This window comes from Daldinia loculata, assembly GCF_022478755.1.
Source record: "Daldinia loculata strain CBS 113971 unplaced genomic scaffold F4817scaffold_36, whole genome shotgun sequence".
NCBI classification, from domain to species: Eukaryota; Fungi; Ascomycota; class Sordariomycetes; order Xylariales; family Hypoxylaceae; genus Daldinia; species Daldinia loculata.
This window is the reverse complement of record NW_026054890.1, coordinates 101,982-129,494: the sequence shown is the minus strand read 5'-3', so window position 1 is coordinate 129,494 and position 27,513 is coordinate 101,982. Positions and strand designations below refer to the sequence as shown.

At 47.0% G+C, this 27,513-nt stretch overlaps 12 protein-coding genes and 1 non-coding gene across 13 annotated transcripts; 7 read left to right on the top strand and 6 right to left on the bottom strand.

Moving 5' to 3' along the window:
- The first annotated feature begins 982 nt into the window (after positions 1-982).
- F4817DRAFT_162183 (uncharacterized protein) lies at positions 983-2,169 on the top strand. The gene is made up of 2 exons (XM_049298109.1): positions 983-1,645; positions 1,730-2,169. Exons 1-2 carry the CDS (start codon positions 1,380-1,382, stop codon positions 2,007-2,009), a joined length of 546 nt encoding a protein of 181 aa, XP_049157525.1. The 5' UTR covers positions 983-1,379; the 3' UTR covers positions 2,010-2,169.
- Positions 2,169-3,332, bottom strand: F4817DRAFT_162165 (uncharacterized protein). The gene is made up of 2 exons (XM_049298108.1): positions 3,038-3,332; positions 2,169-2,982 (listed from the first exon to the last, which is right to left on the bottom strand). Exons 1-2 carry the CDS (start codon positions 3,230-3,232, stop codon positions 2,329-2,331), a joined length of 849 nt encoding a protein of 282 aa, XP_049157524.1. The 5' UTR covers positions 3,233-3,332; the 3' UTR covers positions 2,169-2,328.
- Positions 3,333-4,449: 1,117 nt separating this feature from the next.
- Positions 4,450-6,564, top strand: F4817DRAFT_162156 (cytochrome protein). The gene is made up of 2 exons (XM_049298107.1): positions 4,450-4,899; positions 4,968-6,564. The coding sequence occupies exons 1-2, from the start codon at positions 4,762-4,764 to the stop codon at positions 6,474-6,476; spliced, it is 1,647 nt and encodes a 548-aa protein (XP_049157523.1). The 5' UTR covers positions 4,450-4,761; the 3' UTR covers positions 6,477-6,564.
- Positions 6,565-7,052: 488 nt separating this feature from the next.
- Positions 7,053-8,299, bottom strand: F4817DRAFT_317405 (uncharacterized protein; the record flags this gene model as incomplete). The annotated part of the gene is made up of 2 exons (XM_049300798.1): positions 7,053-7,546; positions 7,603-8,299. 2 exons carry the CDS (start codon positions 8,297-8,299, stop codon positions 7,053-7,055), a joined length of 1,191 nt encoding a protein of 396 aa, XP_049157522.1.
- Positions 8,300-10,022: 1,723 nt separating this feature from the next.
- On the top strand, positions 10,023-12,292 carry F4817DRAFT_162131 (fatty acid transporter). Its single transcript, XM_049298106.1, has 2 exons — positions 10,023-10,109; positions 10,184-12,292. The coding sequence occupies exons 1-2, from the start codon at positions 10,103-10,105 to the stop codon at positions 12,094-12,096; spliced, it is 1,920 nt and encodes a 639-aa protein (XP_049157521.1). The 5' UTR covers positions 10,023-10,102; the 3' UTR covers positions 12,097-12,292.
- F4817DRAFT_162117 (uncharacterized protein) lies at positions 12,292-13,826 on the bottom strand. The gene is made up of 3 exons (XM_049298105.1): positions 13,314-13,826; positions 12,967-13,252; positions 12,292-12,903 (listed from the first exon to the last, which is right to left on the bottom strand). Exons 1-3 carry the CDS (start codon positions 13,713-13,715, stop codon positions 12,488-12,490), a joined length of 1,104 nt encoding a protein of 367 aa, XP_049157520.1. The 5' UTR covers positions 13,716-13,826; the 3' UTR covers positions 12,292-12,487.
- Positions 13,827-14,238: 412 nt separating this feature from the next.
- Positions 14,239-16,351, top strand: F4817DRAFT_162104 (homoserine acetyltransferase). Its single transcript, XM_049298104.1, has one exon. The coding sequence runs from the start codon at positions 14,401-14,403 to the stop codon at positions 15,976-15,978; it is 1,578 nt and encodes a 525-aa protein (XP_049157519.1). The 5' UTR covers positions 14,239-14,400; the 3' UTR covers positions 15,979-16,351.
- A 17-nt stretch (positions 16,352-16,368) lies between these two features.
- Positions 16,369-18,694, top strand: F4817DRAFT_162091 (PUA-like domain-containing protein). Its single transcript, XM_049298103.1, has 2 exons — positions 16,369-17,647; positions 17,789-18,694. The coding sequence occupies exons 1-2, from the start codon at positions 16,992-16,994 to the stop codon at positions 18,264-18,266; spliced, it is 1,134 nt and encodes a 377-aa protein (XP_049157518.1). The 5' UTR covers positions 16,369-16,991; the 3' UTR covers positions 18,267-18,694.
- Position 18,695: 1 nt separating this feature from the next.
- F4817DRAFT_162084 (NAD(P)-binding protein) lies at positions 18,696-20,125 on the top strand. Its single transcript, XM_049298102.1, has one exon. The coding sequence runs from the start codon at positions 19,253-19,255 to the stop codon at positions 20,027-20,029; it is 777 nt and encodes a 258-aa protein (XP_049157517.1). The 5' UTR covers positions 18,696-19,252; the 3' UTR covers positions 20,030-20,125.
- A 613-nt stretch (positions 20,126-20,738) lies between these two features.
- Positions 20,739-20,810, bottom strand: F4817DRAFT_t110. The gene has a single exon. It is a non-coding gene; the product is annotated as a tRNA-Glu (tRNA).
- Positions 20,811-21,391: 581 nt separating this feature from the next.
- Positions 21,392-22,407, top strand: F4817DRAFT_317400 (uncharacterized protein; the record flags this gene model as incomplete). The annotated part of the gene is made up of 2 exons (XM_049300797.1): positions 21,392-21,484; positions 21,583-22,407. The coding sequence occupies 2 exons, from the start codon at positions 21,392-21,394 to the stop codon at positions 22,405-22,407; spliced, it is 918 nt and encodes a 305-aa protein (XP_049157516.1).
- Positions 22,408-22,496: 89 nt separating this feature from the next.
- Positions 22,497-24,507, bottom strand: F4817DRAFT_161962 (ubiquitin-protein ligase molybdopterin-converting factor). The gene is made up of 3 exons (XM_049298098.1): positions 24,048-24,507; positions 23,111-23,981; positions 22,497-23,056 (listed from the first exon to the last, which is right to left on the bottom strand). The coding sequence occupies exons 1-3, from the start codon at positions 24,219-24,221 to the stop codon at positions 22,587-22,589; spliced, it is 1,515 nt and encodes a 504-aa protein (XP_049157515.1). The 5' UTR covers positions 24,222-24,507; the 3' UTR covers positions 22,497-22,586.
- On the bottom strand, positions 24,506-26,272 carry F4817DRAFT_162054 (carbonic anhydrase). Its single transcript, XM_049298100.1, has 2 exons — positions 25,445-26,272; positions 24,506-25,393 (listed from the first exon to the last, which is right to left on the bottom strand). The coding sequence occupies exons 1-2, from the start codon at positions 25,884-25,886 to the stop codon at positions 24,900-24,902; spliced, it is 936 nt and encodes a 311-aa protein (XP_049157514.1). The 5' UTR covers positions 25,887-26,272; the 3' UTR covers positions 24,506-24,899.
- Between the last annotated feature and the right edge of the window lie 1,241 nt (positions 26,273-27,513).

Below are 27,513 nucleotides of genomic sequence, written 5' to 3'. Positions count from 1 at the left end.
GATAACGTCACCGGAGCGCTCGAAAGTATTGCGCGAAAGGCCGACCCCGGGGACCTTGTTCACACTCACCACTCGGGACATAGGACTCCCAAGAAAAAGACATCTCAGGAGTATCAAGACACCGACGAAAAGGATGCGGCCTTAGTATTACTTGGTCCCACAACATCCACTAAGGCGGAATATCTAAGGGGTATTGAAATTGCCTATTTACTAGATAGAATGGTCGGGAAACGGCTAAGAGTCAGTGCACTTACGGGAATAGTATTGGGCGGATTAGAGCAAAGTGTCGCGTGTTCACTCAACTCGACACATATAATCCCACGATGATAGGTACCGATTCACTCAGGTTCATAGCTCCAAAACCAACACGACGCGAAAAGCGAGCGACGTGTGAGGTTATCGGTACTAGTTGAATATATACCCATAGCGGATAGCAAGTAGCTCGTCATGCACAAGGTGCACTAGAAGAGGCACTTTATCAAAGACCGCCACAAGGAGGCCACTAACCTAGATACTAAGGTAATGAAGAAGCGACTAAAATGTCGTTGGTTTAACGAGAAGCACGGCTTAAACCTACTAGCTCCTGATTCGTTTGATGAACGTCGAGTTGCGTAGGTATGTATTGGCAGATTCTGATATTGGCGGTGAAGGGGACCAACAGCATATATTTAATACGTCATACGGGGCTCGACAGGGGCTTTCCGGATTACCGGGTATTGGCGAGACTTCGAAAACCGTGGTAACCTATTCAACGGTTGATTTCAATTTTCCGTTGTTATGTATGTAAAACTACAGACGTAAGTGGCCCCTAACGCTGTGAATGTCTCTATGCCGATCCTACAAGAAAGAGACCGTCTAAATGATTCTCCAAGCCTTTGCTAAGCCGAGACACGTATCCCTCGGGAGTACTAAACGTAGTATACTATGTAAGAGGTAGTTAGCCTTTAGGTAGTATAAGGGTTGCAGTAGAAAATTCACCGCCAGACATGGATCCAAAATAATCCAAAATAACCCCACCTAACTAAGCCAAGACGGCCAAGTACAAAATACCCTTCTAGCAAGTCTAGCAAGTCTCTACTAAATTTATATGAGTTAGATAACGTCGTATCCTATGATACATGATACATGCCTTGTGCTTAATGGGTCAAATAGGTTATCGTAAATTCGACAATTCGGTATAGGGCCATAAAACTCATCCTCGGCCTTTGGATCCATCAGCAAAGCGGAGGACTGATTTTGGACCCCCTTGTCGGGCGATTGATACCTAGGATAAAATGTCCTTCGATCGTCGGGCACATCCTTTGACAGATTTCCTCGAAAGATTACATCGGTGATCCCCCGAGACGACTTAGATTTCACTTCAATACCTTACCGACAAGATGGCGATGAGTCTTTCCTCGCTTTACCTATCCTTCTTCGCTGCTTTCGACGTAGTGCTAGCAACTAGCCTCAACGTAACGGCTATTGGCGCCAAGGATGGCAATTCCCGTTTTGAATGCTGGGAGCTTGACGCGCCATTTGTCTCATCCAGCCAAACGGGCATTGCCGGATCACAGACTACGTTTCTAGGAGATGTTAGCAACATTACGTATAACGTGATCCCGGCGGGTTTTGACAGCGGAGTCCATAATACACCTAGAAACCAGTAAGTGTTTTATACTTATGTATTTAGAAATATTACCTAGCCCTAGATGTAAGGCTTGATGAGTAAAGTTCTCACATAAGGCAGATGGATTGTTGTCCTTAATGGACTAGCGGTTATAACACTACCGGACAATAGCTCTGTCACCGTCGCGACAACACCGGGAGAGATGGGCCTGCTATTTGCCACGGATACACCGGAGGTCAGCCGTGAGGGCCATGGCAACTATTTCCCGGGTGTCTCAGAGACTATCTTTCTTCAGGTCCCCACGAAGGACGGCGCGATTCCGGAGCATAAGGTACTGAACGATGACGGCCCTTGTACTCCGAACAAGTACACGGCGCTCAGGGGGTGGGCGACTGGTTAGCATTTTGCTTGTGGCAGACGGATTATATGGTGGGATAATTTAATTATGAAGGCGAATTGCATCTTCCAAATTCCATTAAGAATTTATCATGACGGTCTTAGTAATGATCATAGTCAAGAGAGAGACACGTTGATACCGAAGTTATCTACGACGTTGACTAAAAAGGAACGTATCCACTATCCAGGTCGATTTAAGTGCCCAGTATAAAAGAGTAACTAAACGAATGCATACCCAATACTTCCAAAATAGACTCTTATAAAGTGGCTCTGCACCCTTAAGAAAATGGTGGTGCAATATGGACTCGTTCCCGCGTCGATCATTACTCCATAAATCTAACAGAACTCGGAAGCGCGCCTGGCACGGCCTTGACCTGTAGTATCACGTCCCGTATCCGTGTCTGGGCATGATGCTGGAAAGCAGGATGTGTAGCCAACGCAATAGCGAGTAAGAGAGCCAGTACTATGATGATAAAATGTTCAAGTAGGAATCCGCTGCGCGCACCTAGGTTTACGCCGTTCTTAGGAGCTAGGGGTCCAACCATCTTTTTGACAGGTTCAATAGCGTAGGAACGCGCGGCTTTCAGACCCCGCGGCATACCTGGGAGTCCGTCCATACTCCAAGCGTTTTTGAGGGCCCAGTAGTGGTCCATACTCTCTTTCTCGTTGCCTTCGAGGAACTTGTCTTCCTTGCGCTTGAAGAAGTCGTTGAGGGTAGTCCGGAATTCCTTGAAGTCGAATATTGGCACCGAGTAACCGCATGAGGTGCCGACTTGGTGGATGTCTACCACAATGACTGACCGCGTGCCTGGGAGGACCTCGATGTTCTCCCTTTGCACAATGCTGTCAAACTCTGGTGTTCCATTTTCAAGTACGCGGCCTTTTCCCCAAAGCCTCACGATACGGGGCGGCCCTTCGAAGGCATTGAATAGTATAGTTACACGGCCGTTACCCGGCTCCAGAAGATGTGATATGGTCTTGTTTAAGGTTAGTTAATTGCATGATCTCTTGATTGAAGAAGCCATAGCAGACCTCGTTTCCACTTCCTGTCAAATCCAAAAACCAAAAAGTTTTAGTGTCGGGGACACCAAAATACTGGCCCCCTTTTGGTGAAAGATTAACATGTCCTTTTCCCGATAGTGGTGCTGTAGCTATCCAGAAAACCTTCTGTGCCAACATCCAATCGATGAGGCTTTGTCTTGGGATTTCTTCGAAATATGCGCCCATAATGAATAGCGGTGACGACTCGGCTCTCCGGTACAGCGTAGATAGGATCTATCAATGGAAGGGCTGTCAGATTTTCAATCGAGTTTTGATGAAAGGGTGGGATCAGGTTTATAAAAAGCGATTCTACCTGTAAATGGTGACGATTACTATATCTTAGGGCATTGGAGAATCAGATATGTTATCCAAGGTTGTATATTAAACTAGATTAAAAAAGGGCAACCTTTGAGCTGCCCGATAGAGTCACTTCCACACGGAAGCCGATAATTGCCGGTGCGGAGGTGATCCACCAACGTCCGAGCTCCCGTCTTGCCGTTTCACAGAATTACCTTTGTAGTTAGTGACATCTTCGGGTTTATAGATCTTAGGCGAATGAGCCGATGTCGGCCTTATTTTACACTAGAGCCTATATTTCCATACGTTAAGAAGCTTATTTCCATGTAAGCAATGTACTATACGCCGTCAACCATTCAACCTTATTGAAATCGGCAATAGTAAACTTGTCTTTCCCGTTATTCCCTACAATGAGACAACTCTTTCGTAGAGCAGTTGAATCTATTCTGCCATGACAAGCAAAACGCATCGTGCTACAGTTTCTAGGCTGTTCGAGGATTTCAACTTTGTCGGGAGTCCAGAGTTTCTTCATATCTTTTTCTTGATCTCCAATGTTTCTCGATTGCCTGGACTTCCTCTTCAGCATTGATGTTATTGTACCCCTAAGTTTCTAGCATTCTAGCGGTGAAGATATTCGTTACATCTAGCCCCCAGATCGCCTTCGCCCTTTCGCGCAAGGATGGAGGCGCCTTATATCGGCATAGGACTGTCGGCCTACTGTAAATAGGAGATATCTCAAATAATGAAATTACATGAAAAGGGGTATATTACCTAGCTTGATTTACGAACCAAGGCTATTTATAAGTGAAGAGGACGCCTGAATTATATACCTTATATTCTTGCTAAAATACCTCCTAATTAACCCAGCAACAGTCCTATGACCACTCATTTAGCATTAAGATAACCAAGTTTTAAAGAGGAGTGTCGTTATGTAGGCAACCTCCTTGATAAATAGATAACTCTGTTATTATATTTCTTTCGAGCCCGATTAATGTAAGCCCGTAATCTATCTATGGTAGTACTGTAAGTGCCCGGCGAACTCCTATTCACTACTTGAATAGTTACTATCTGGTCAATATATAGAGCCCTAGTAGGGCTCTAGGACGCCTCATCACTACTCGCTACTACGTCTGCAACTCTAAGAACATTAAAAGTAATCCGAGAGTAATGATAATTTCGCGCTTTCTAACCGAATAACCAATGCCGCCGTTGGTTCCTTTATAGTATTCGCCATTACTGCCATTCTCTACTACGTTCACCCCACGCTCAATTACCTTACATCCTAGCGATATTGGTATCCCTTGCATGTAGACAATCCCGCCCGCGACATCACTAATAAGGATTCTTTCACTTCATGTGTTAAACATTGGCTTTTGTTACTCTTTCCTTTTACCGCTATTTATAACCTCGGCTTTACTATGATCGGCGACGAACTGTTCGGTGCGGGACGTGTAACCACGGCTGGGCTAGTTGCCTGTGCCAGTGCGCTCTTCTATTTACTGGTCAAAGGCTACCAAGCCAGACTTACCTTCTACCGTCTCCGCCAGCAAGGAATGGTATGATATCATCCCGTGGCTGCCTGATTCTTCTTGCTTTTGCTAATTCTAATGCGATCGTCGCGTAGCCGATGCCACCATGGAATTCCATCCTGGGACATCTCCTTGCCGTTCCATCAGTTTTGAAAACGCTGCCTGAAGATACACAGCAGCCTGATGCCTTTGAGGCTTTGTGCTGTGCAAATGAGAAAAATGATGCCGATTCCATCATCTATCTGGACATGTGGCCGTTTGCTGACCCTATGATGGTTATTTGCTCGCCTGTGCTTGCTGTGCAAGCTTGCCAGGAATACGACTTGCCTAAGCCGCCCATTCTACATGCCTTTTTTAATCCATTAGCTGGTGGCGCGAACTTGTTCACTATGAATGGGCCCGAATGGAAGCGTTCTCGTTCACTCTTCAACTCAGGCTTTAGTGCCAGCTACATTTTACAACAGACTTCTCACGTTGTAGACGAGGCTGAAGTCTACATCGATGTTTTGAGAGAACATGCTCGAAAAGGTAAAATGTTCTCTCTAGACGATGTGACTTGCTGGTACATGATGGATGTCATTGGTGCCGTAACCTTGGACTCGCGACTTCACTCCCAACAGCAGTTCAACCCCCTAGCATCGGCATTGCGCCGGCAAATTCGTTGGCATGTCCTTGACAACGAGTGGAATCTTCTAATTAGATGGAACCCAGCTCGCCCCTTTGTGCAATGGTACAATAGCTACCAGATGAACAACTACATAGCCCAGGAACTTGATAAGCGCTATACCGAATGGGCCGAGGATGAGACAGCCGCCTCGTCGCGCTCTATCATCCATCTTGCCTTAGCAGGTTACATGGCCCAGCAAAAGGACAAGCCGCGCCCCAAGAAACTTGACTCAGCTTTCAGGGACTGGGCCACAGTGCAAATACGCCTGTTCCTCTTTGCTGGCCATGATTCTACATCATCCACAATCTGTTATTGTTTCTACCTCTTACAATCCCACCCCGAAGCCATGGCTAAGCTCCGCGCCGAGCATGATGCCGTGTTTGGTACGGACATTACCGAAACGGCTAACACAATGCGCGAACGGCCCCATCTGCTCAACCAACTCCCCTACACCACGGCAGTCATTAAAGAATCTCTACGTCTCTTCCCTCCTGCGTCCGCGATGCGTGGCGGCCAACCTGGCGTGTATCTCCAGGACGACAGGGGCAACAGGTATCCGACCGAGGGAACAAATATGTGGATTCTACATTCAGCCGTACAGCGCAACCCGAAGTACTGGCCTTCGGCAATGAAATTCATACCCGAGCGCTGGCTCGTGGAGCCGGGGGACCCACTGTACCCCGTTAAGGGGGGTTGGCGACCCTTTGAGCATGGGCCGCGAAATTGCTTGGGTCAGACTCTAGCTATGCTCGATGTGAAAATCACGCTGGCGCTTACTGTGCGTGAGTTTGGCATTAGGCATGCGTATGATGAATGGGATCGCTTGCACCCTACGAGCAAGGTTAAGAGTGTTAACAACGAGCGCGCTTATCAGACGCAATCCGGAGGGGCGCATCCTGCTGATGGTTATCCGTGTCGGATCAGCTTGAGGAAGTAGTGTCTTTGGATAAAAGGGTAGTGTTTAATTTTGTTATCGTTAGAAAAGTTGGAAATTTATTTACTGATCAGTTGAACGCTGACGTACCGCTTGTATATAAGGTCGACTTGTGCGAGAGTCAAAATCTAGACAGAATAGGAGTGATTGAAAGTACTTAATAATGCGAATGCCCCTTAGTTACCTAGTTATCATGTAACTTTCAATGTACTCGAAGCTTTTGATATTCCTGGCTGATTTATGCATTCATAGGGTATGAAGCTTATATCATGTGTCTTCCAACTCTCGAAACCATATGCGCCCGATCAACCCAACAAGAAGACTCACTACCTACTACAACTTCGCACTCCAGGCCATGAATTCAAGGACCATAAATCGCCCATAATATACCATAAACCGTCCATCTCATGTCCGAGTCACCTTTGCCCTTACTAACTATTGGGTTAGCCCCGTTCCGGTACGTTAACGACGACCCGCGAAACCTCCCAAGCCTCAACGACGAGTAATCCAACGACTTGACGGCCGTACTAAGTACGTATTAGGTATAAGGAATGCGAAGTATAGTATCCAGCCGGTTCCCTAATAGCCAATCTCTTTGCAATGGTCGACTTCCGGCTCGAAAGAATTCCCAATGTATTCGTTGCCTCCTGCCATGTCTTGAATCTCTGCTGTACTGGGAAGAATACCTGGAAATACGGTATTGATTCGAGCACGGTCCCACCAAGCGGTTTCCGAAGGAAGGGGCTGTGAGTCAGTATATTGAGGATTGTGCTGCTCTGAGATGATCGTGAAGTACCAGTTATCGCATGCCCCGTTTTCTTCCTGGGGAAATCTTGCTAAGAGGTGGTCTATGTTGAAAGATCGGACCATGAGGGTTTCTCCAACAGGTCGCAACCATGTAAAACCAGATACACCAAGTGCGAAATAACAAATGCAACGGAATGGGTATCGGTTGGTTTCGATAGTGGCGGCATTGCGAGATACAAACTCGTCGTCGGCTAATTTATCAAAGCCACGCAATCCCAAAGCAGTATACCACTCGTAGTAAGCTGAGTCTCCCATGTTGATAGATCCTATATATTTCCTTAGTCTGTAATATAGGAGTATAATGTAGCCAGCTTGGACTTACCTCGACTGATAGCATTATCAAGACATTTATCTAGGAAATAGGTAATCACTTCAGCGATTCGATTCTCCCATGGTGCGAAATAGTGCCAGAGCATTTCCCATGGTCGTTCATTATCCAGATGACTGTCCGGCCCGCTAACGTGGAAAGGGAGAAGTTCTCGAGATATCTCCATACAATAGAATGTAAGCTGTACTCTGGCAATTTCTGTGCTTGTAGGTTTTGGAATTGGGTGACCCCGAAAATTGTGGAAGTACATGTCTGACAATGTTTCCTCCATTAATTTCAGAGCAAAATTCTCGACGATGGAGTGGAAAGAAACGAGCTCCCAAGCCAAGGAGAAAGAGAAGTCTTCCGGGAAAATCAATGTCTTATTATTCCGATCGAGATATGTGCTGCCAAACTTGTGGATCTGATCCATAAGCTCATCACGAGAATATGCGGGCGATTCTGTTTCCCAGTCGGTACGCCTTGCTACGTGTAAGGCCAGAGCCGATGGGAGGGCGTCACCTAGAGCATTTGTAGTGATTGCGCGAAGAATGAAGCCTCTGTCGCTCTTGTGGATATTGTAGAAGACTTTGCAAGTAGTGACAAGTGCGTAAAGAGAGGTAATATCAAGCTTTATCATGACATATCTCTTCAGCTCAATGGGTAGGCGTTGGAGGGGGCTTTGGGACACGGTTTTGTTTTGAGAACCCATTTTCTGTTCAGGATAGAATTGACTAGGGAAGTGTGAAAGAGACAAAGGGGAAAACTGATGCCGGTGGAAGATAAACGCCTTAAGGATGAATTTCAGTGTGTGAAGAAATTCCAAAGCAATATTGCCGAATGTAGGCGGCGATAAAAAGTTATTGAAGGCGGTCAACGCGTCAACGCGTCAACACGTCGAGAATCTTAACGTACCAGGTGGGAAGCAATGTGGAAGGAGCGTACTGTCTTTGTAGCGCCGTTTATTCAGATGTGTTTATTCAGATATTAACGTACCTACCTAATGTATCTAAGGCATCTAAGGCACCTTAGCAACGCTACAGTTGGTAGATTGTCCACCTCATTATAATTATGCCTTGGGTATGCTACTGAATTACTTAGGTAGGTAATTATTTAAGAAAAAAGGTACTGTTACTGGCCTAGATACTACTTAATCAAACCCACCCACCGGTTATTTATACCATTGCCATCAGGATTGTAAATTAACCCATCTTTTTCTTATACAGTACCCGGCTGACTGGAATAGAACATATACCCATCTTAGGGGACTAAATTACCTAACCTAAGGAGTTGCATACCTCCTAGGAGATATATCTACCAATAGTCCTGGTTTAGATCCTAAATCTTGTTGTTATTTTCCAATACATTTGTTTTTCCTCCGTGCCTTCTCGCAGTGGCATCTAATCCTGCTTATTATCGAGCAAGAAAACGGTCTTGTCTATTCAATGAGCCATCCAGATGATATATTTAGTCAACTTTCAATGATAACCATAATTATCCTTAGTTTCCCACCATTGACAACATCGACAACATGTTTATTAACCATCAATCTTAGCAGTATGTTTAATAAATCATCTACCCTAGTTTCGATGGGGGCAGCTAGCTAGTTCATATAAGGAGCTGTATTTCATTATGATCCCTAAACAGAAAACGTACATCACTAATATAACTCCAGTACGTTTCCCAGTCTGTTTTACCTCAAGTGCCTAGAGTGTCTAGGTTAACGATCTCATTCTATTAGTATCAAGCTTCCTCATTACATATTAGGTAAGAACAATCTCGACCTAGATATAAATTTAACTACGCTACCGAAGAACCGCTTTATTTATTTTTCGGGGTTTAAATTATATAAATTATATCATCCACTTGCTAGTCTTCCTAGAGCACTAAGTAATGGACCAACTTGCTTCACTAACCTAGGCTAGGTATAAGTTAAATTAGGTACCTAAGGCAACTTGGGTGAGAATGACCACGCGTGTAACACCATCAGCCAACTTCATCAGCTAAGTACCCAATGCATATATTTTTTTTTCTAGTGATACTTGAGCTGCAGTTAAACCACGAAGCGCCGTATAGTTTCCAAATGGTGACATTGAGAGAAACGTAGGATTGATAAGGGGATACGACTCTAGCGGACGTGAAAAATGCACAATGCCGTCCCGACTCCACTCATGCTCCGGAATCTACCCCTTGTATGTTACCGAAACCCGACGTGTTACTGTATTAAAGACTTGCCCACTTCACGTCACGAACACGATCGAGTTACCTCGGCCAGTCGATCTGAGACATTCGTCTCTCTTTTTAAGCCACGCAGTCATCTGCAGTACCACCGTGCTATCTTACAGTCGAATTAGAAACAAATATGAAGAAAGCTATCGGATAAAACACCAGCCAGAAGTTACTCTTGGCACTGTGATCAATGTTTTGACAATACTTCGTACCTATCTTGGTCTCAAACTCTATGTTTACCTACCCAGTATCTAAAAATATCATCATCAAGTTCTAATATCTAAAAATGGCTTGTAAGTATGGACCTAAACTATCTCAATCATTCATACATAGCTATAGTTAAATAGTTAATACTGATCAATTCTAGTTCCTATAGCCGCGGCCGCTGCAGGCAGTGTTGCCCTCGCGGCCTACATGGACGCTCGCTTTCATATAATGAACGATTTAGCTCAGGGAAGCAATAAGCTGCGTGCCGCTTTGCTGTTAAGGCTCATCACCGAGGAAGCCCGGAAAGGAAAGTTGCTCCTTTACCATACCTTTGAGGATCGCGCCAATACCCCCATGGGTGATCTTACCTTCCTCATTTTCGAGGGTCGTGAGTGGACCTTTCGTGAATTCTACCAGGCCCTACAACCTGTTGGCAATTGGTTGCTCAAGGATCTGGGGATTAAGAAGGGCGAGATGGTCGCGCTAAATGGCGTTAACAGCCCCGAGTATATTCTGCTCTGGCTTGCCCTCGAGGGGATTGGCGCCTCGGTGGCTTTTATAAATTACAACTTGACAGCCGAATCGCTTATTCATTGCGTCAAGCTTAGCGGTGCTCGGTACATGCTTGCGGATTCAGACGTCCGCCATCTCATTTCCCCCGTTGAAGAAGACCTCACCTCAGCCAATATCCAGACGGTTTACTACAACCCTTCATCTCTAAGCGCTCTCGCAGACACAGAGCCACTCCCCGCCTCACGCCGCGAAGATATAAAGCCCACGGATATAGCATGTCTTATCTACACATCCGGTACCACGGGCAAACCTAAAGGCACAGTCGTAAATCGGGGGCGCTATGTGCTCATAAAGCAAGCTGGAGGCAGACTAGGCATCAAGCCCGGCGTTAGAATATACACGTGCCTCCCGCTTTACCACGCCTCCGCCCAGGGCCTCGCCTGCGCCTCCTGTATCCATACAGGAGGCACATTAGTCCTATCGCGCAAGTTCTCTCACAACACGTTCTGGCCCGAGGTCCGCTCGTCGAAAGCCTCGATTATCCAATACGTAGGCGAATTATGTAGGTATCTGCTAAACGCGCCGCCCAGCCCTCTCGACACCGATAACAATGTCCGTATGGCATGGGGCAACGGTATGCGGCCAGATATATGGGAGACGTTCCGGGAACGCTTCGGCATCGAAGTCATCCACGAGTTTTACGCCTCGACGGACGGGGTCGGGTTGCTTAGTAACTCAAGCCGGAACGAGTACTCGCGGGGCGCGATAGCTATAAGAGGTCCGCTATGGCATTTGATCAACGGCGGCAGCGAAGCGCGCGTGCGCATCGATCCGGACACGCAGGATATCGTGCGAGACGCAAAAGGCTTCGCGATTCGGTGCAATACCGATGAGCCGGGAGAGACCATCCATCGCATCGATCCGGCGAAGACTACACCGCCAGTGTATCACGGCAACCCACAAGCCGGTCAGAAGCGGTTAGTCGCAGACGTGTTCAGCAAAGGGGACCTGTGGTTCCGAACGGGCGACGCGATGCGCATAGACGCGGAGGGCCGGCTGTTTTTCGTAGACCGCCTTGGCGACACGTTCCGCTGGCACTCGGAGAACGTGTCGACAACCGAAGTCGGCGACGTCGTAGGCGCATTCCCACAAATTGCTGAGGCGAGTGTGTACGGCGTCCTAGTTCCCAACGCAGACGGGCGAGCCGGGTGCGCGGCTGTAGTTGCGACGGAGGGAACGTCTATTAAGGCTGAGGATATAGCCAGTGGGAAGGGCTTAGATCTAAAGGGGCTGACAGAGCATTGTCTTGCGAATCTCCCCCGGTACGCGGTGCCGATATTTTTAAGAGTCGTCAAGCAGCTCGAGTACACGGGTACGATGAAGGTTCAGAAGGGACGTCTGAGGTCTGAGGGGATCGATCCGGAGGCTATTGAGAAGGCGGCGAAGGAAAATGGAAAAGAAGCCGATGCGATTTATTGGCTGCCTCCCGGCGAGAAGGTATATGTTCCGTTCAGGGGTAAGGACTTACAGGAGCTCAAGGGTGGTAAAGTCCAACTTTGATCATATAACTATTGTATTAATATTGCATTATAATCAAGATTTTTATAGAATAAGATAAATGAGCTTGCCTTTCCTGGGCGTAAGAGCAGTATCATGACGTAATTAATGGTGTTAGAGACGAACAATGTTCCAGCATAGTACATTCTATCGTCCTCCTTGGGGAATCAGATACCAGGGCCGGTTACGTTAGGTACGTTAGGTACCTACCTCATAAGGTAGCCGAGTTTTTCGATCAGATGAAGTCCTTAGTAGAATAGAACGTTCGGTGGTAAGGCAAATACTTCGTTTATTTTATTAGTGACCTAGGTATAAGGTATAAAAGGATTGTGGATGTCCAAGTAACAGAGAGCATAAGCACCATCACGGCTCTACCCCAGGGTCGAAAGGCAAATTATAGCGTCCAATAAACCTTGACCCCGACCTTTTTGACGCTATTCGTCCATCCCGGAAATCTTGCGTGACCCCAGACAGTGATCATATCCCCAAATTTCAAGTTCCTAACGAACTCACCGTTACCAGTGCCTGATCCCCGGCCAATTTCATTTAGGCGTTCCGTCTCCAAGGATTCCGGGTCAATATTGTCATCCCAGGCCCACTCGACGTGGTGGTGTTGTAATTCACCTACAGCGTGTTTGTTGCGCTGTATCTCGTGATTCTTATCAGCAAGCAAATCATGATGATACCGTGGACCACTGGCGCCGCCTTGGTCGTGTACCACTGAGGGCCAAATTGGGCGTATCGCGCATGTTGGGATATCTAAGTCATTGGAGTTATCGTTGTATTTCCGATCTGGACAATCCGGCAGGCCTATTATATGGTTAAGTAAGTAACGCAGGTTACGTCTCCAATGTGGCTTAGAATTTCTCTCACATTCGTTGTTCTTATCGAAGCGCTCTAACCCCGCCTCAAACCACGTAAAGGAGCTGAGATAAGTGCCATGGTCGTCATGATGGCTACTCCAACCCTGGTCGCAACTCTCAATATCGAAAACAACTTTTCGAAATGGATGTTCTAACGTGGGCAGAGGCCCCTCTGCAAGTTTTTGCAGATCAGACTGAGGGTATTCCTTCTCGAGCTGCTTAGGAGTAGCTTCTACTCTCCACAGATCTTGACTAGAAGGTGACCATTTAGTAAGCCCAAGCGGCTTGGTGCGAAGCTATGATCACACGTTAGCCGAGAACAAGATGAAGTTAAGATTCTTATGAAGCCTTGCTGACCAGGAATTGGTTTTCTCCTTCACGTGCACCATGGATGGAGATGCGACCCGACTCGGAATCGTCATGATCGATGATAGTGGAAGAACAAACCCAATACTCGGCATCGTCTAAGATCATATCGACAAGTTCAAGAGGTAGATTCCTAGCCTTTACCAAGATATCTTTCACCTCGGTTATATCTTCTGGCGTAACCTCATAGGTGCTTGTGAAGAATCGCGGCTTTTCACGTGGAGGCTGGTGCCGATTCAAGTTTGGTATCAGAGGCCGTCTCCTTCCCCTAGGGTTGAAGATGGGTGCAGGTGGGTTTGGATTATCCATAGTTCTATTACGAATACTAAGGAGCTGAGAGCTAAAGACTATTGAAATTAAGAGAAATAAAATAACGTCAACAAGGTCAAACATGTTGATCAAAGAAAGAAGGAAGGTTGATAAAGCACAGTGCAGTTTAATACTTGCCCTGCCGCAGCCTAGAATAAGTGGAGATGGCAGAGATACAGCTACAAGAAAACTGGAACCTCGAGTATCTAAATACATACGTCAAGTGCGTGTGTATGTATATGCACGCATGCTCTCGGCGAACTGACATATTTATGTCATTAAGAAATAGGATAATTGTTGTACATACAACCTATTTTAAGATTGATTATTGCATGCACGGCGTAATACATTACCTGTATACATTATAGGTACATCTAACCGGATTGCTTCCACTCGGTTCTCATACTTCCTAGTAACACAAGCTTCTTATGTCAGGCAAATCAATCTCACGATAGATGATGCTAGGTACTAAGAGGCGTGGGCATTACGTATGTCATTTCGTGACATCATAAGTTTTTCAAGGCGCGTTTTTATCTTATCGATTATACTAGCGCTTATAGCTTAAAAATTTGGGGAAAGCGGGGGATTCCATGTTCTAGAAGTCCAACTAAAAGAAAAAACACGTGAGATAGCACTATTCAATTTACGCAAGCTAAGCTTTAAAGCTAAGCTTTAATCTCTTCTAACTTGGATCATGGATCTCAGAACAATATCTAAGCAGCTGTCCATTCTTGGGCTTCTATACTTTCCTGCTATTCAATAAGTCATCATGAGAATCCGAGGTCATAGCGCGGCAGACCTGCGACGCGTCACTACCATTCTACAACCCATCATCAACGCGCGACCTCCCACCTTTTTACTCCGAACTCGGCCTTCGCTATTAGCATCCCTCAAAACTCCCTCTCTACAGTATGGCACGCGATTACTGCATTCCCAGCCTCCCAGGCGTGCTAGCACAAGCCAAGGAGAAGCCTCCAACCCTGCTATGGCATTTCCTTGCCTCGATGCGATAGAGACACGATCGGCGACGCTGGAGGCGAAATCTCTCTCGACGGGGCCGGAGCCCGCATATACCACCGGAGCCACCGAGGTATTTCATTGCGAAGATCCTCTCTCGTTAGACTGGGGAGGAAGACTACCGAAATTCGATGTCGCCTACGAAACATGGGGAAAGCTAAACTCAGACAAGTCCAATGTGATATTACTACATACGGGTCTATCAGCTTCGTCGCATGCCCACTCGACCGAGAGCAACCTTCAACCTGGATGGTGGGAGAAGTTTATCGGCCCAGGGGCCTGTCTCGATACGGATAAGTATTTTGTGATATGTACAAATGTCATTGGAGGCTGTTTCGGATCCACTGGGCCAAGCAGCATTGATCCTGCTGACGGTCAGAGATATGCCACTCGATTTCCAATACTTACGATGGAGGATATGGTGAGGGCACAGTTCCGGCTCTTAGGTCATCTAGGTGTTGAGAAACTATACGCAAGCGTTGGGTCTAGTATGGGAGGAATGCAGTCTCTGGCAGCCGGTGTACTGTTTCCTTCACGGGTGAGCCGTATAGTATCCATCAGCGGCTGCGCACGAAGCCATCCCTACAGTGTTGCAATGCGTCACACGCAGCGGCAAGTGCTCATGATGGACCCTAACTGGAATCGCGGGTTTTACTATGGCAAAGTCCCGCCGCACGCCGGGATGAAGTTAGCCAGAGAGATCGCCACGGTGACATATCGGTCCGGACCCGAGTGGGAGCAACGGTTTGGTCGTAGGAGAGCTGACCCGACAAAACCGCCTGCATTATGTCCGGATTTCTTAATTGAGACATATTTAGACCATGCGGGCGAGAAGTTTTGTCTGACATATGACCCAAACAGCCTCCTATATGTCAGCAAGGCCATGGATCTATTTGACTTGGGTCTTGAAAATCAACAGGCAGCCACCCAACGACGAGCCGAGCGTGAGAGGCTCATTCAATCCGGATCATCCCCCGAAACAAATGACCGGTATTGTAGCCTCACATTACCCGACTCGCCGTATTCTGAGCAACCTGGAACATACGTAGATGATTCCAGTTCACCCATACCAGGCGACTCCCGTCCCCCTCAAGATTTGATTGAAGGTTTATCGCCGCTGAGGGATACCCCAACCCTGGTGATGGGCGTAGCAAGCGACATCTTGTTTCCCGCTTGGCAGCAACGAGAAGTTGCCAATGCTATTCGCCTCACCGGCAATAGAAACGTAACGCATGTAGAGCTAAGCGAGGAACAGAGTCTGTTTGGCCACGACACATTCTTGCTGGATCTGAAAAATGTTGGAGGTAATATTAAAAACTTCTTAGGGTAGAACTAGAAGCGAGGTATCTACTAATAGATCTGCTTGTACTTGGTACAGACTTACGTCACGCTCGGGTTCGGGGTTTTGCATACGATGGCGCAGAGATTTTCAAGGAGTCAAAGCATCAATGGACAGGAGTGCCAGTGTGTTACACCGTGTCTGCCTAAATGCCTAATATATATCTACATCTACACCTAAGGTATGTATAATAGATGTGTAATACTTCAATGTATTGTCATAAATCTTAAAACCCAGGTACTTAGGTAGGAGTGTAATGAAAGTGACAGCCCATTTTCAATACGTATAGGAAAAAGCAAGTCGACGGGTCAACAGATCTCACCAATGAGTAATAAGATCCAAAAGGCGCAGTGCAACCAGCTTTTATCTATACTGCATATGATTATGAGCAATCATATTAATATATAGGTTAAGTTTCTTACCTTGTACAAATTGTTAACGCATTGACAGATGATCACTTGAAGCCGTGAAAAGTACCTACCTTATATTAACTTATAAACCATAGCTGGTCTGCTCTACATTGCGTACATAATGTACTGTCTCCCCCGAGTCGTAAATGTCCCCTTCTTAAATTTCTTATGTCGATTCCATATTCTTCTCATTCTTCTAATTCTTCTTTATAATTCGAACCCTAATACTAGAGCGATGCCTTAAAGTTCTACGCAAACCACTATATTGGCTTCACTAACATCGAGCTTTCCAATAACAAACATCACACGACCTCTTAAGTATCTAGGTAACTTGCTCAGTCTGATGACCCCTTTCTGCATCTATAGCGCCATAATTAGTACAGTAAGAAGGTTTAGCGGATCATACCTTTCAGAAGAAACTTTGTCAGGCACTTCATCTTGCAAGTATACCCTCAAAATCTTACACTTATTCTAAATTCAAGCTACGACCGTATTATATCATATCATATCATATCATATCATTCCATTTAATTTCAATTTAATTACACTTCTCTTTCTATGGTATCGACCACTCTTCCTCCCTAGGCAATCGAAATGGCCACTGTCGACGTATTTGCTGTCGGCAGTAGCAGAGCCGCGCAGCTTCAACACATAAATTACTATAACAGATTCACTATCGCCACCCTTGGTGTCAAGAGCCGAAAGTTTAAACGGGTTGTAACATCTGAGGATGGTTCAGAGTGTAAAGACCTCCTTAAAAAGGGAAGAGCCTATCTACAATGGCTAGATACTATTGAGATGACTCCTGAGATTAAAGAGAAGACCACAACACCCAAAATGCTCCAACTAATTATAAACAACCCTGATCTACTCTACCCCGAAGACATGAAGAATAGTGCTGGTGCTTTGTATGAAAAGTGGGAGTCTGAGAACTGGGGTGCGGATGAGGTAGTCTCGGAAGACGCAGCCGAAGAAGAGGTAATTCCTGAAGCTGGAGAGGAAGTTCCCATTATTCAGAGCCAGCTACCACCACCAAACCATCCCATTTATGGGGAACACGGCATCATGCACGGGATTGTGGTCGCTCGTGGCCCTAAAGGTAGAATATCCTACCAGCTGAATCCACGTGTGCCTAAGAGATCAGCCAAGGTGTTTGGGCATAACAATATTCCTGTCGGGGCTTGGTTTGCTAACCAGTTGGTTGCGCTTCATCGTGGTGCCCACGGTGCGCGAATGGGAGGAATTGCCGGGTAAGTGCCATTGCAGATTCGTCATCCCCTATTCTTCCCTTCTCTTGGGAATCTAGGTTTCTTAATTAATCTAACTGGTTAAATGTTTCCACGGCTTTCTCGATAACCATCCAAAGAGGCAATCACTGACAATCATTGAAGTTCTACTGAAGCAGGTACTTATTCTATCGTGGTTTCTAACGTATACGATGACCTCGACAACGACCAAGGTGACATACTCTACTACTCCGGCTCAAACAGCCACAAAAATGAAGACCCCTTTCAATCAGTACCGTCCAGCGCTGGCACAAAGGCTCTAAAGGCTTCGCTACAGACAAGACACCCCGTGCGCGTCTTACGTTCCGGTGGGCCTCATTCCTCTAACAACAATCGCTGGCTCCCTGAATGTGGTATCCGGTACGACGGACTGTACCAAGTTGTCGGTTGGCGAGAGCGTAAGAACAAAAAAGGTAAGAATATATGGTACAATGAGGATGCAGCTAACTTTCGGATAGGTGGACTCTATGAGCAGTTTCGACTATGTAGAGATCCCGGTCAACCACCCCTGGAGGATCTCCGTCGTACATCACCGACAGCGCAGCAAAAACGCGACTTGAATAGATTCCAGCAAGGGTATTAAAAGAACAACCTGATGCCCACTGGTACAACCTGAAGTTATCATGATGGGAACTTTCCACTGCCGAACATACTTTTCGCAATAAGCTCGAACACAAAATCTCGCTTGTACGATGATTCTGCTAGGTCGTTACATGTATTGCCCCTTCGTCTTTATTTAGGACCGAATTTCCTATGTAGAGACATAGCTTCTAGTCTTGCTGATATACGATGGCATTCTTGGTGGTGTGGGAGGAAAGGGAATTGGTGTTAGAATCAGGAATACGTGCTACTAGGCCGAGTTCATGAGTTTTAAGTGATCATCAGAGTTGCCAATCTGACTCAATAGACTTCATGCAATATGCAACTTTGGTACTATAGCATTTCCCCTTCAGCTGACAAGCATTAGGTAGTCTTATGCGAATTATATCCGTGGACGTACATGATAGCATCATCCAAAAGCAGTAACTCCGTATTTCATCCCCGATAGCTACCCCCGTCCTCCCGTCAATCACCGCTAATCCCGTCCACTCCGTTCATGTTCTTACTGGTGTCATCTGCAGAGCAGCGGAAATAATGCCACCCGCCGCCGCAGCTACACGGTTTTAAGAAACCCCATGTGGAAACAACTACTAGATAGTTCGTTATAAAAAACATGACTTGCTTATGAAGCGTAAAGCTTTCAAGGTGAACGGCGAAATTAGTTGCGCATGTGTAATCAGCTTACGGCAGCCCCTGATTACAGAATGTGGTGCCATGACAAACCTTACGCCTTTCTACCTAGATCGATAACCTATCACATGATATGACGGTGAATTACGACCTCCAATATTGTGCAGGAAGAGGGGAGAAGGGGGTAGGGTAATAATCTGCTAGACGTAGATAAATAGGAGGGGCCGCCGCCGAGATGAAGACCATAGCTCACATCAAACTTCTCAGAGTCGAGACACTAGCAAACTCGGAATCACAACCCCTTTATCCATATATATAAACCTACGAAACAATACCTCAATGGCCAAGTACAACAAGCTCGCTGGCAAGCACGTCCTCGTCATCGGCGGCAGCAGTGGCATTGGCCGCGGGGTAGTCGAGGGCTCCATCGAAGCCGGCGCTCGCGTCACGCTGTCCGGCTCTTCGCCCAAGTCCGCCGCGACAGCCCTAGCCGAAGTCAAGGCCGCATACCCTACCGCACAAGTAGCAGGCATAGCCTGCGACCTATCCAAGGACTCCGTAGAAGAGGACCTGGAAGCACTATTCATCGAGGCTGAGAAACCGCAGCCCATCGACCATGTCGTCCTCACGGCGGGAGATCCGCTACTAACCGCGGACGTGCAGGACATCACGCTGGAGAAGATCCGGCAGGTAGCGCATTTCCGCATGGAACTGCCCCTGCTGCTGGGCAAAGTAACCGCGCGCCGCCTCGCCAAGAGCAACGAGTGCAGCCTGACGATCTCCACGGGCGGCATTGCCGACCGGCCGAACCCCGGGTGGAGCATGATCGCGTACGTAGCGGCGGGTCTAACGGGGCTCGCGCGCAACTTGGCGGTCGATCTCAAGCCCGTTCGTGTCAACGCCGTAGAGCCGGGGTTCGTGATCACGGGACTATGGGGGGCGATGGGGTTGACGGCCGAGCAGTTGGAGGGGCAGGCTAGGGCTGTCGCGGAGAAGGTCCCGACGGGTAGGGCGGCGACGGTGGAGGATGTGGCGGAGGCGTATTTGTATTTGATGAAGGATAGGAATGCGACGGGGGAGATTGTGAAGACTAGGAGCGGTAGTAATTTGGTTTAGGGTGATGTGCTATGAGGCTTTAGGGCTTGTCTAAGGGGGAAGGGGTGTCGTTAGGGGGTGAGGCATACTCCATGTTACTACCCGTTGCGGCTGAGTCGTTTCTTGAATGCCAGGTAGGTACCTAACCTGAGGTATTGGCTCTAGCTTATAGCATCCATATTCAACTTATTCAACTTATTTCTAGTATCCTTACTACCCTTGGCAACAATGACCGCGGAATATGTATAAATTTAGAAGGGAGATGATATAGCGGTTATCATTCTCCTGAAGTGAGTAGCATCTTAATGAGTAGATTGGCGTTCGACAATAGGCGTCAGCCTTTCCAGTAATAGTCACGACGTAGCCCCTTTTCAAGATATGTCTTAAGCAGCAAGGCCAAATGCGGACTTGTATCCGTACAAAGAGCTACGGTCAAGGCTCACCTCTTCATATGTCCAAATGACAGAACAATATGGTAAAAAAAAATCATCTACCAGATTTACTTTTCTTCATGCATTTCAGTCTATCCAACCATAGATCGGTAGGCAGTGCACACATTCAGAATACATCAGCCGAAAGAGTTGCATTCAAACAGGCAAAGCATTGCGAAAAGTCGAAAAGTAGAAGCAACGAAAAGAAATTATCAAATAAAAAAACAACTAAGAAAAATTGATGCTTAATGGTTGGTTGACATTATCAATGTACAATAATAAAAACTGCAAAAAGGAAACTCCGGTACGGGGAATCGAACCCCGAGCTCCTCGGTGAAAACGAGGTATGTTAGCCGTTACACTATACCGGATATGACATTAGATGATAATGTTGGATGCCAATTTTTCAGCAATTTGTACTTATATAGCAAATTGCTGTTGATGTGAATTCGGCAAAAAGCCGGCAGTAGCCCTAGCATATTATTGGTCACACAGCCGCATGTCACACAGACAAAGAGCATCTAGGCGTAAGTTTAGCTGCAAGTAAGTTGTTTCACAAGGTTTAACTAATAGAAATACCTATACGAGAAGGAATTAGAACAGCATCATTAAAAATGAACTATTATGCTGATGAATGAGGCAAGCTAAAATCCTTGTTGTATGCCCCTTAGTTTCTTATATGCAAATGTTCAAAGAAATGAGTATTCCTGAACAGAGCAGACGTCATCCCAGAATCCAAGGTACAATACAATTGCAAGGCAGACAGCCAAACAGGCACGCAAATATGCCTACCTCTACATATATATAGATACCTATCTTACCATCAAATCTTACAGCGACTTAAACTCAAATGCGCATTACATTTAGTAAAGCATCTCAACTTCAACCAACGAGATTCCTACATCAATCAACCCATCGCCGAATAATCCCAAGTGAGATACTTAGACGCACGATGGCGACGATAACGCTCATCAAGCCCAACATACCAGTCAAGCTCCCCGAGGGCCTCTCTGAAGAGAAACTCTTGGGGTTCTCACATTTTAATGTAAGCTAACTTTTTCTTATTGCTCTTATTTATAATTTATATAAACTACTTCGTACCTCATAATCAACTGAAATACATGTTAACGAATGAGAAAACAGAACTGGCTCACCACCCTAACCCACTCCCTCTCCCTCCAGCACACCAACGCCGCGCACCCCTTCCATCTGGACCCGTACACTCTACGCGGCATCACAATCCAGAGCTTCGACCTATTCGGCCGGGCTCCGCGTCAGCGCCTCGGATTCTTGAAACTTATTGCCGAGATCAAGAACAGTGCCGGCGAGACCTTGCCGGGTAGCATATTCCTGCGCGGGCCGAGCGTCGCTATGCTCGTCATGCTAGTACCGGACGACGTGCCCGCGGGCCACGAAGACGATGAGCGGTACGTAGTGTTAACGGTGCAGGCCCGCATTCCAGCCGGTAGTCTAGCATTTGTCGAGTTGCCCGCGGGCATGGTGGACGAGGGGGGCACGTTCGCGGGGACCGCAGCGCAGGAGATTAAGGAAGAGCTTGGGCTTGAGATCCCCGCTTCGGAGCTACGGTGTCTAAGCGACTTGGTTGCTACTACTAGTCCTATCGAAAGCAATGCTACTACTAGTCCTATCGAAAGCAAAGGAAATGAAGATGCAAATGGAGATGAGAATGGAGGCGAGGGTGAAGGCGACGAGAACCTGCCTCAGGCTATGTATCCCTCAGCTGGGGGATGCGACGAACATATTCCGATATTCATGCACGAACGGCGGGTGCCGCGTGAAACCCTTAAGGAATGGACCGGTAAACTGACAGGGCTCCGGGATCACGGGGAGATGATCACGCTTAAGTTAGTCCCGATGAGAGATCTATGGAGAGAAGGCGCGCGCGACGCAAAATGCCTTGCTGCGGTGGCGCTATGGGAAGGACTACGGAGTGAAGGTAAACTGTAAGGCATTAGGTAATTAAGGCGTTCTGGGTATGGAGGCGTTTATGACAAGTTCTAGAGCTAGCCAAGTAGAGCAGCACGACATTTCATAGTTGGTTGTCGGGAGGCGGCTTAAGACCATAATGAGAAAATACCCACTGCTACGTCGGTCGTGAGACGGCGCAGCAGAGGAATTGATTGATATTACCTGTATTTCTCATACTTGGCAGTATCGCGAAGTAATGCCTCCACCTTCTCTACCGTGGCCGCATCGTATACCTCTTCAGGCTTCTCAGTTCCTCGAAGAACCTGTTTGTCGTGCCTTATGCTCTCTTCCTTAGTCATGCAAACGAGGTCCGAAAGTTTGACGTTCGACGACTTCTGCTCGTCGGTGCCCTCCCCAATCCTTATCAGTATGGAGTCCGCCGGCCTTCGCCACCTCACTAAAGTCAGTCGAGTTGTGAGTCCGCTTATGGCGCTTCGGCCCTTGAAGATCTCTTCGACTAGGAACGCCATGTCTCCTGTTGTGATAGGTATTTTTAGGCCCAAGGTGATGCTAGGGTCGCCACCGGTCATGTGGCGGAGGAGTTTCTCTTCCCCTCCCTGGACTGCGGCAAGGAGCCCCTCGTACATTTTCTCGCGGCCCTTTGCCGGAACATAGTCCAGTGGATATCCTATTAAATATTAGCCCGCATATAGAAAAACATGATATGATAAGAGGTACTTACCAGTGACAGAGAGTATGACATGGTTTGCTGCTGTGTATCCAAACACGGCTGGCATGGTGCCTAAAACCGGTAGTATCCGCACTCTGAAATCTGGCAGCACTCCTAGATCACCTACTTCACCCTTCTGAAATTCGTCCTCGGGAAGCGGGAGCAACTCGGCCTTCCCTTCGCCTGTCTTCTCTGTCGAGTACACAGTTGGAATTCCCTTGGTGACTCCAAGCAGTTTTAGGCGTCGCCGGGTAGATCTCGAGAGACCGTCGTCGGTACTAGTTCCGATATCACCCACGATAATTCGAGTTGGATCGCTCTTACATCCTGCCCCCATGGATGATATTACCGGCAAGTTATGATCGTGGCAGTATTTTAGTAAGGCAACTTTGGTATCAATGTTGTCGATCGCATCTACGACATAATCAGGCTTCTGTCCGTTCTCCCACGGCTCCAACAGTCTATCAGCTGCTTGATCCCAAAACTTTTCCTGCCGCAGATCGAAATGTACCCATGGGGTTATAGCTAAAAGCCGTCGCTTTAGGCATTGAACTTTGGGCGTGCCTACGTCGGCCAGCGTCGCAACGGCGTGGCGGTTTAGGGAGCTTAGCGTTACCTGGTCGAAATCGATCAAGCGAATCTTGGAGACACCCGATCGTGTTAGAGCCGCCGTGCAGTGCGAGCCCACACCTCCACAGCCAACTATTATAACGAAGGCTTTTCGTAGCTTTTCGAGACCCTCCGGCTTGAGGAAAACGCGGTTCCGTGCAAGCTGTTCGAGTATCAGTTCGTCGTCGTAGTCGCCGGCTTGTGCTCGTTTCGCGAGTAGCTGATTTCGGAGATCTTCTTTATCGGTTGTCGAGGTGCCGTCAAAGCTGGTAAGCTACCTTGCGCTGGTCAGTATACTATTCCTACAAGTAAATTAGGTATTCAAGAGAACAACTCTCACCTTTTCCTCATCGGGCAACGAAGGGATCGATTCCTTAAGCTGATTGATGCGCTCCTTTCGCTGTAGACGTTGGTACCCTAGGATTGTCCCCGCGACGACAGCTCCAGAAGCAATGGCTGTTGCGGCTAGCTGAACCTTGGAGTTGACTGTCGTCCGCTCCAAGAATGACGCCATATTGCTCTCAAGTGATTCTCTTTAGATTATTTGGGAGATGTTCCAAGCTAGATCAGTTATTAATTCCAAGTGCTAAAGTAGCTGACCTATCTTTACATCCATGTTAAATGATGCTTTATATCAGAAGATATACTGCATACATCTAACCGACGTTAAATTGAAAAATAATTTTGGGGGGTTGAGAAAAATTACAATGACGAAATCTCGGCGCAGGTACAAACTCAATATTTGATTAACCTAACATGAACCTAGTGGGTTGGCGGGGTCAGAGGGGGGGTCAGAGAAAACCCACATACCTGCAAAACACGCCTATGCATCTTAAACTTTGCACTAGTTAAAACATCACGGAAGCAGTTGACCTTGGCAACCTTAGAACTTGAGGACCTGCCAAGAATACCCAAGAATATCCAAGAATATCCAAGACAGAGTGTCAAGTGCTTGGTTTGAGCTTAATATAACACCAAGCGCCCTCAACTTTTTCATTTTTAACTTTAAATTACTTGTCTTTGCAGTCCTCTTTTATAATTACATATAATATTTTATACCAGCCTATATATTATGTATTTTCATACAGATTTTAAGTGAATCCTCTTAAAATCAAGAGTATCGCCAAGTATGTTTACAGTGTAATCCAAAATCCCATATAAGATGGAACCTATCACCTCAAGACACCTCCGTTTACATGACCCATCGCCTTCGGGCTACGGTGGAATTCGCGGTGGAATTCGCGGGGGCAGAGGGAGCTACGGCGGCTGATGCCATCGCAAGCAGGTTCTGTTCACCGAGGTTGTTCTGCGGGTATCGGGAGTTGAATCCAACAACATCACGCACTGCCTGGAAAGTCGTTTTGGACAACCGGAGCTTTTCAGTCGCTACAGACCAGGCGACACCCTCGGAACAGGGCGGGGTCGTGAGGGAGCCGGAATACCGCTGGAAGCTACCCGCCTTTAGCTGCGTGACCAATTCCGACATAGCCAGAGGCTTGGTCTTCGTTGAGGTACCGGGGGTGGCAATTTCTCCGATGGAAGAGAAGATGGTTTCGAGTAGAGTCGATGGGGCTCTTCGGGGGTGAAGATGAAGCTGAAGAACTGTCGGGGAATCTACAAGGTCGACGTAGATACCGATCACGGCAATTTCCTCCGCCTCCGTGGTGAATACCATGTGCATTTCCACTATTATACATGTTAGCCAAGTAACATGAATCCTAGGTGCTATCTACTTACTCGGCATGCTGACGCCATCGTTGAGATGCTCGCTGGGGTGATGGAAATGGAATTGCTCTAATGTGTAGTTCTTTCCTTCGAGGACGAACGTCCCTCCGACATCTTTCATCACAACCTCCACTGTCGACCCGAGGTTTTCAAAGGTTGTACCTTCTGTAACGTCTGGAACGGTTAACTCAACGTCGGATGCCGGAATGAGGGTGAATTGTCCATCGGCCATATCGATTGGGGACTGATTGCTGCCCGTTGAGCATAGTCCATTGGCGGCAGTGTCCAGCTGAGTCCAGAGAAGAGGTCCTATCAAGCCGGTATACCCAAATGTCGAGATCGGTACCTCCTCTCCTTCTGCTCTTCGGTCGAGATGCGTGTGCGAACCGCAAAACCCAAATACCGGCGTCACAGACGCGGCTAGGAAGAGAAATCGCGAAATGGCGGATGACATATTGACTAAACAACTAAGAATCGAATATCTTGAGTAAGAGTGAAAGACCGAAATAGGTACCTAACGAGAGAAAGTAATATAAAAATGCGAAAAGGCTCCCGGAGCGCAACAAGGATATAAATCGTAAAGAAGCGAAAAGAAAAGAAGAGCGAAAAATTTCCGAAAGACTGGTTCCCGCCTGGGCTACATCTGAGGGACGACGAGCATCGCCCCAATATATATTCAGTAGGATGCAACCACTGAATAAAACTACGCTGCTTATTTCCTTGGCCGAAACTTCAGCCTCGAAGGGGTAGTTGATATTGGCATTGTAACAACATCGAGGATAGTAGGCTTGGATACCGAAACTACGGTAAGTATCTCATCACTCGAATCCGGACTTTATGGAGCTACCTAAGGTACCTAAGGTACCCCATGGAATTCGGGGTTCATCGAGCCAAGGAGAGTACATATCGTCGAGGCCCCAGCGAGATAAGATGAGAGTCCTGAGCGTACATAGGCGATGACATGAAATAGCCAAGCAGGCCAAGACTCGATTTACGACAACGTCTCACACGGAAAGACGCAGGAGTTGCCAGGTGAGGCTTCTTTAAATCGCTGACTCTTGCAAGATAGAATAGTTGGCGCCCGTCTCTCTTGGCCGACGTTTCGATGGCTTACTAGAGGCAAGTACCTAGGTAGGTATGTAAGCGGATTCTCTGGGACCCTGTGAGCCCCCATAAGCATCGACTTTGGTAGCCTACGTCGACCCTTACGTGGTTCTACCAATAGTAATGAGTCCAGAGGAATCACCCATTCGCACCGCTATCAAATTTTAGCTTACACCGCAAGTGGAATTTACAGGAATATCAAAGCATTGATGCCCAGAACCCACGTGTCTTAGAGTCAACAAGGCGTACTGTAGTGGTGGTTCAGAACGACGTCTTCCTTTCTATCTCTTCCCTCGCGAGAGCTAATCAACTAGGTTGGGCAGGCGAGGAAACGAGACGAATAATATCCCAAAGCGTAGTTAAACGCAAAGAGAATTATCTGCTGCCAAATCAATGGTTGAATTTCCTAATGTTGGACTACTGGTACTCTGGTACCTACCTAGGAGCATAAGCGGTTCACTGTCTGTTCTTGGATAATTATCAGGCCATTCTGCCCCTTTCGAAATCCTGGTGTTCTTGGCTCTTCAGCACGAGTGTTGGTTGGTGTGATAATATACCTAGAAATTGCATTAAGAAGGTGGAATTTACAACCAGACACCTCCAAGAGGCACAGGAGATCAGGATCTTATATTTCTAATTGCAGCAATATACATTCCTGTTTAAGTTACACATCATCACTATTTTATTTTAGCAGTTCGCTTTAAGCATCTTTGAAATTCTGATGACCCCAAAGCACGGGTCCGGTAGTGCTATGTTCGCGAGCCAATGAGAACGACACATTCTCCCCAGAGTCCCTGAATATTGGCAGCAATGAGCTAGTTGTGTTCTAGACCATCTGCTTTTTACTGAGCACGGGATTCTGGAGAAGGACAGGGGTTCAGTAGTCTATTATGTATTTATGTTAGCGCGCACCTTTTTTTTTCGTCTCAAGTTGAGCGTTTGAAGTCCTAGCGAACATCAAACAAGACGATATTGTA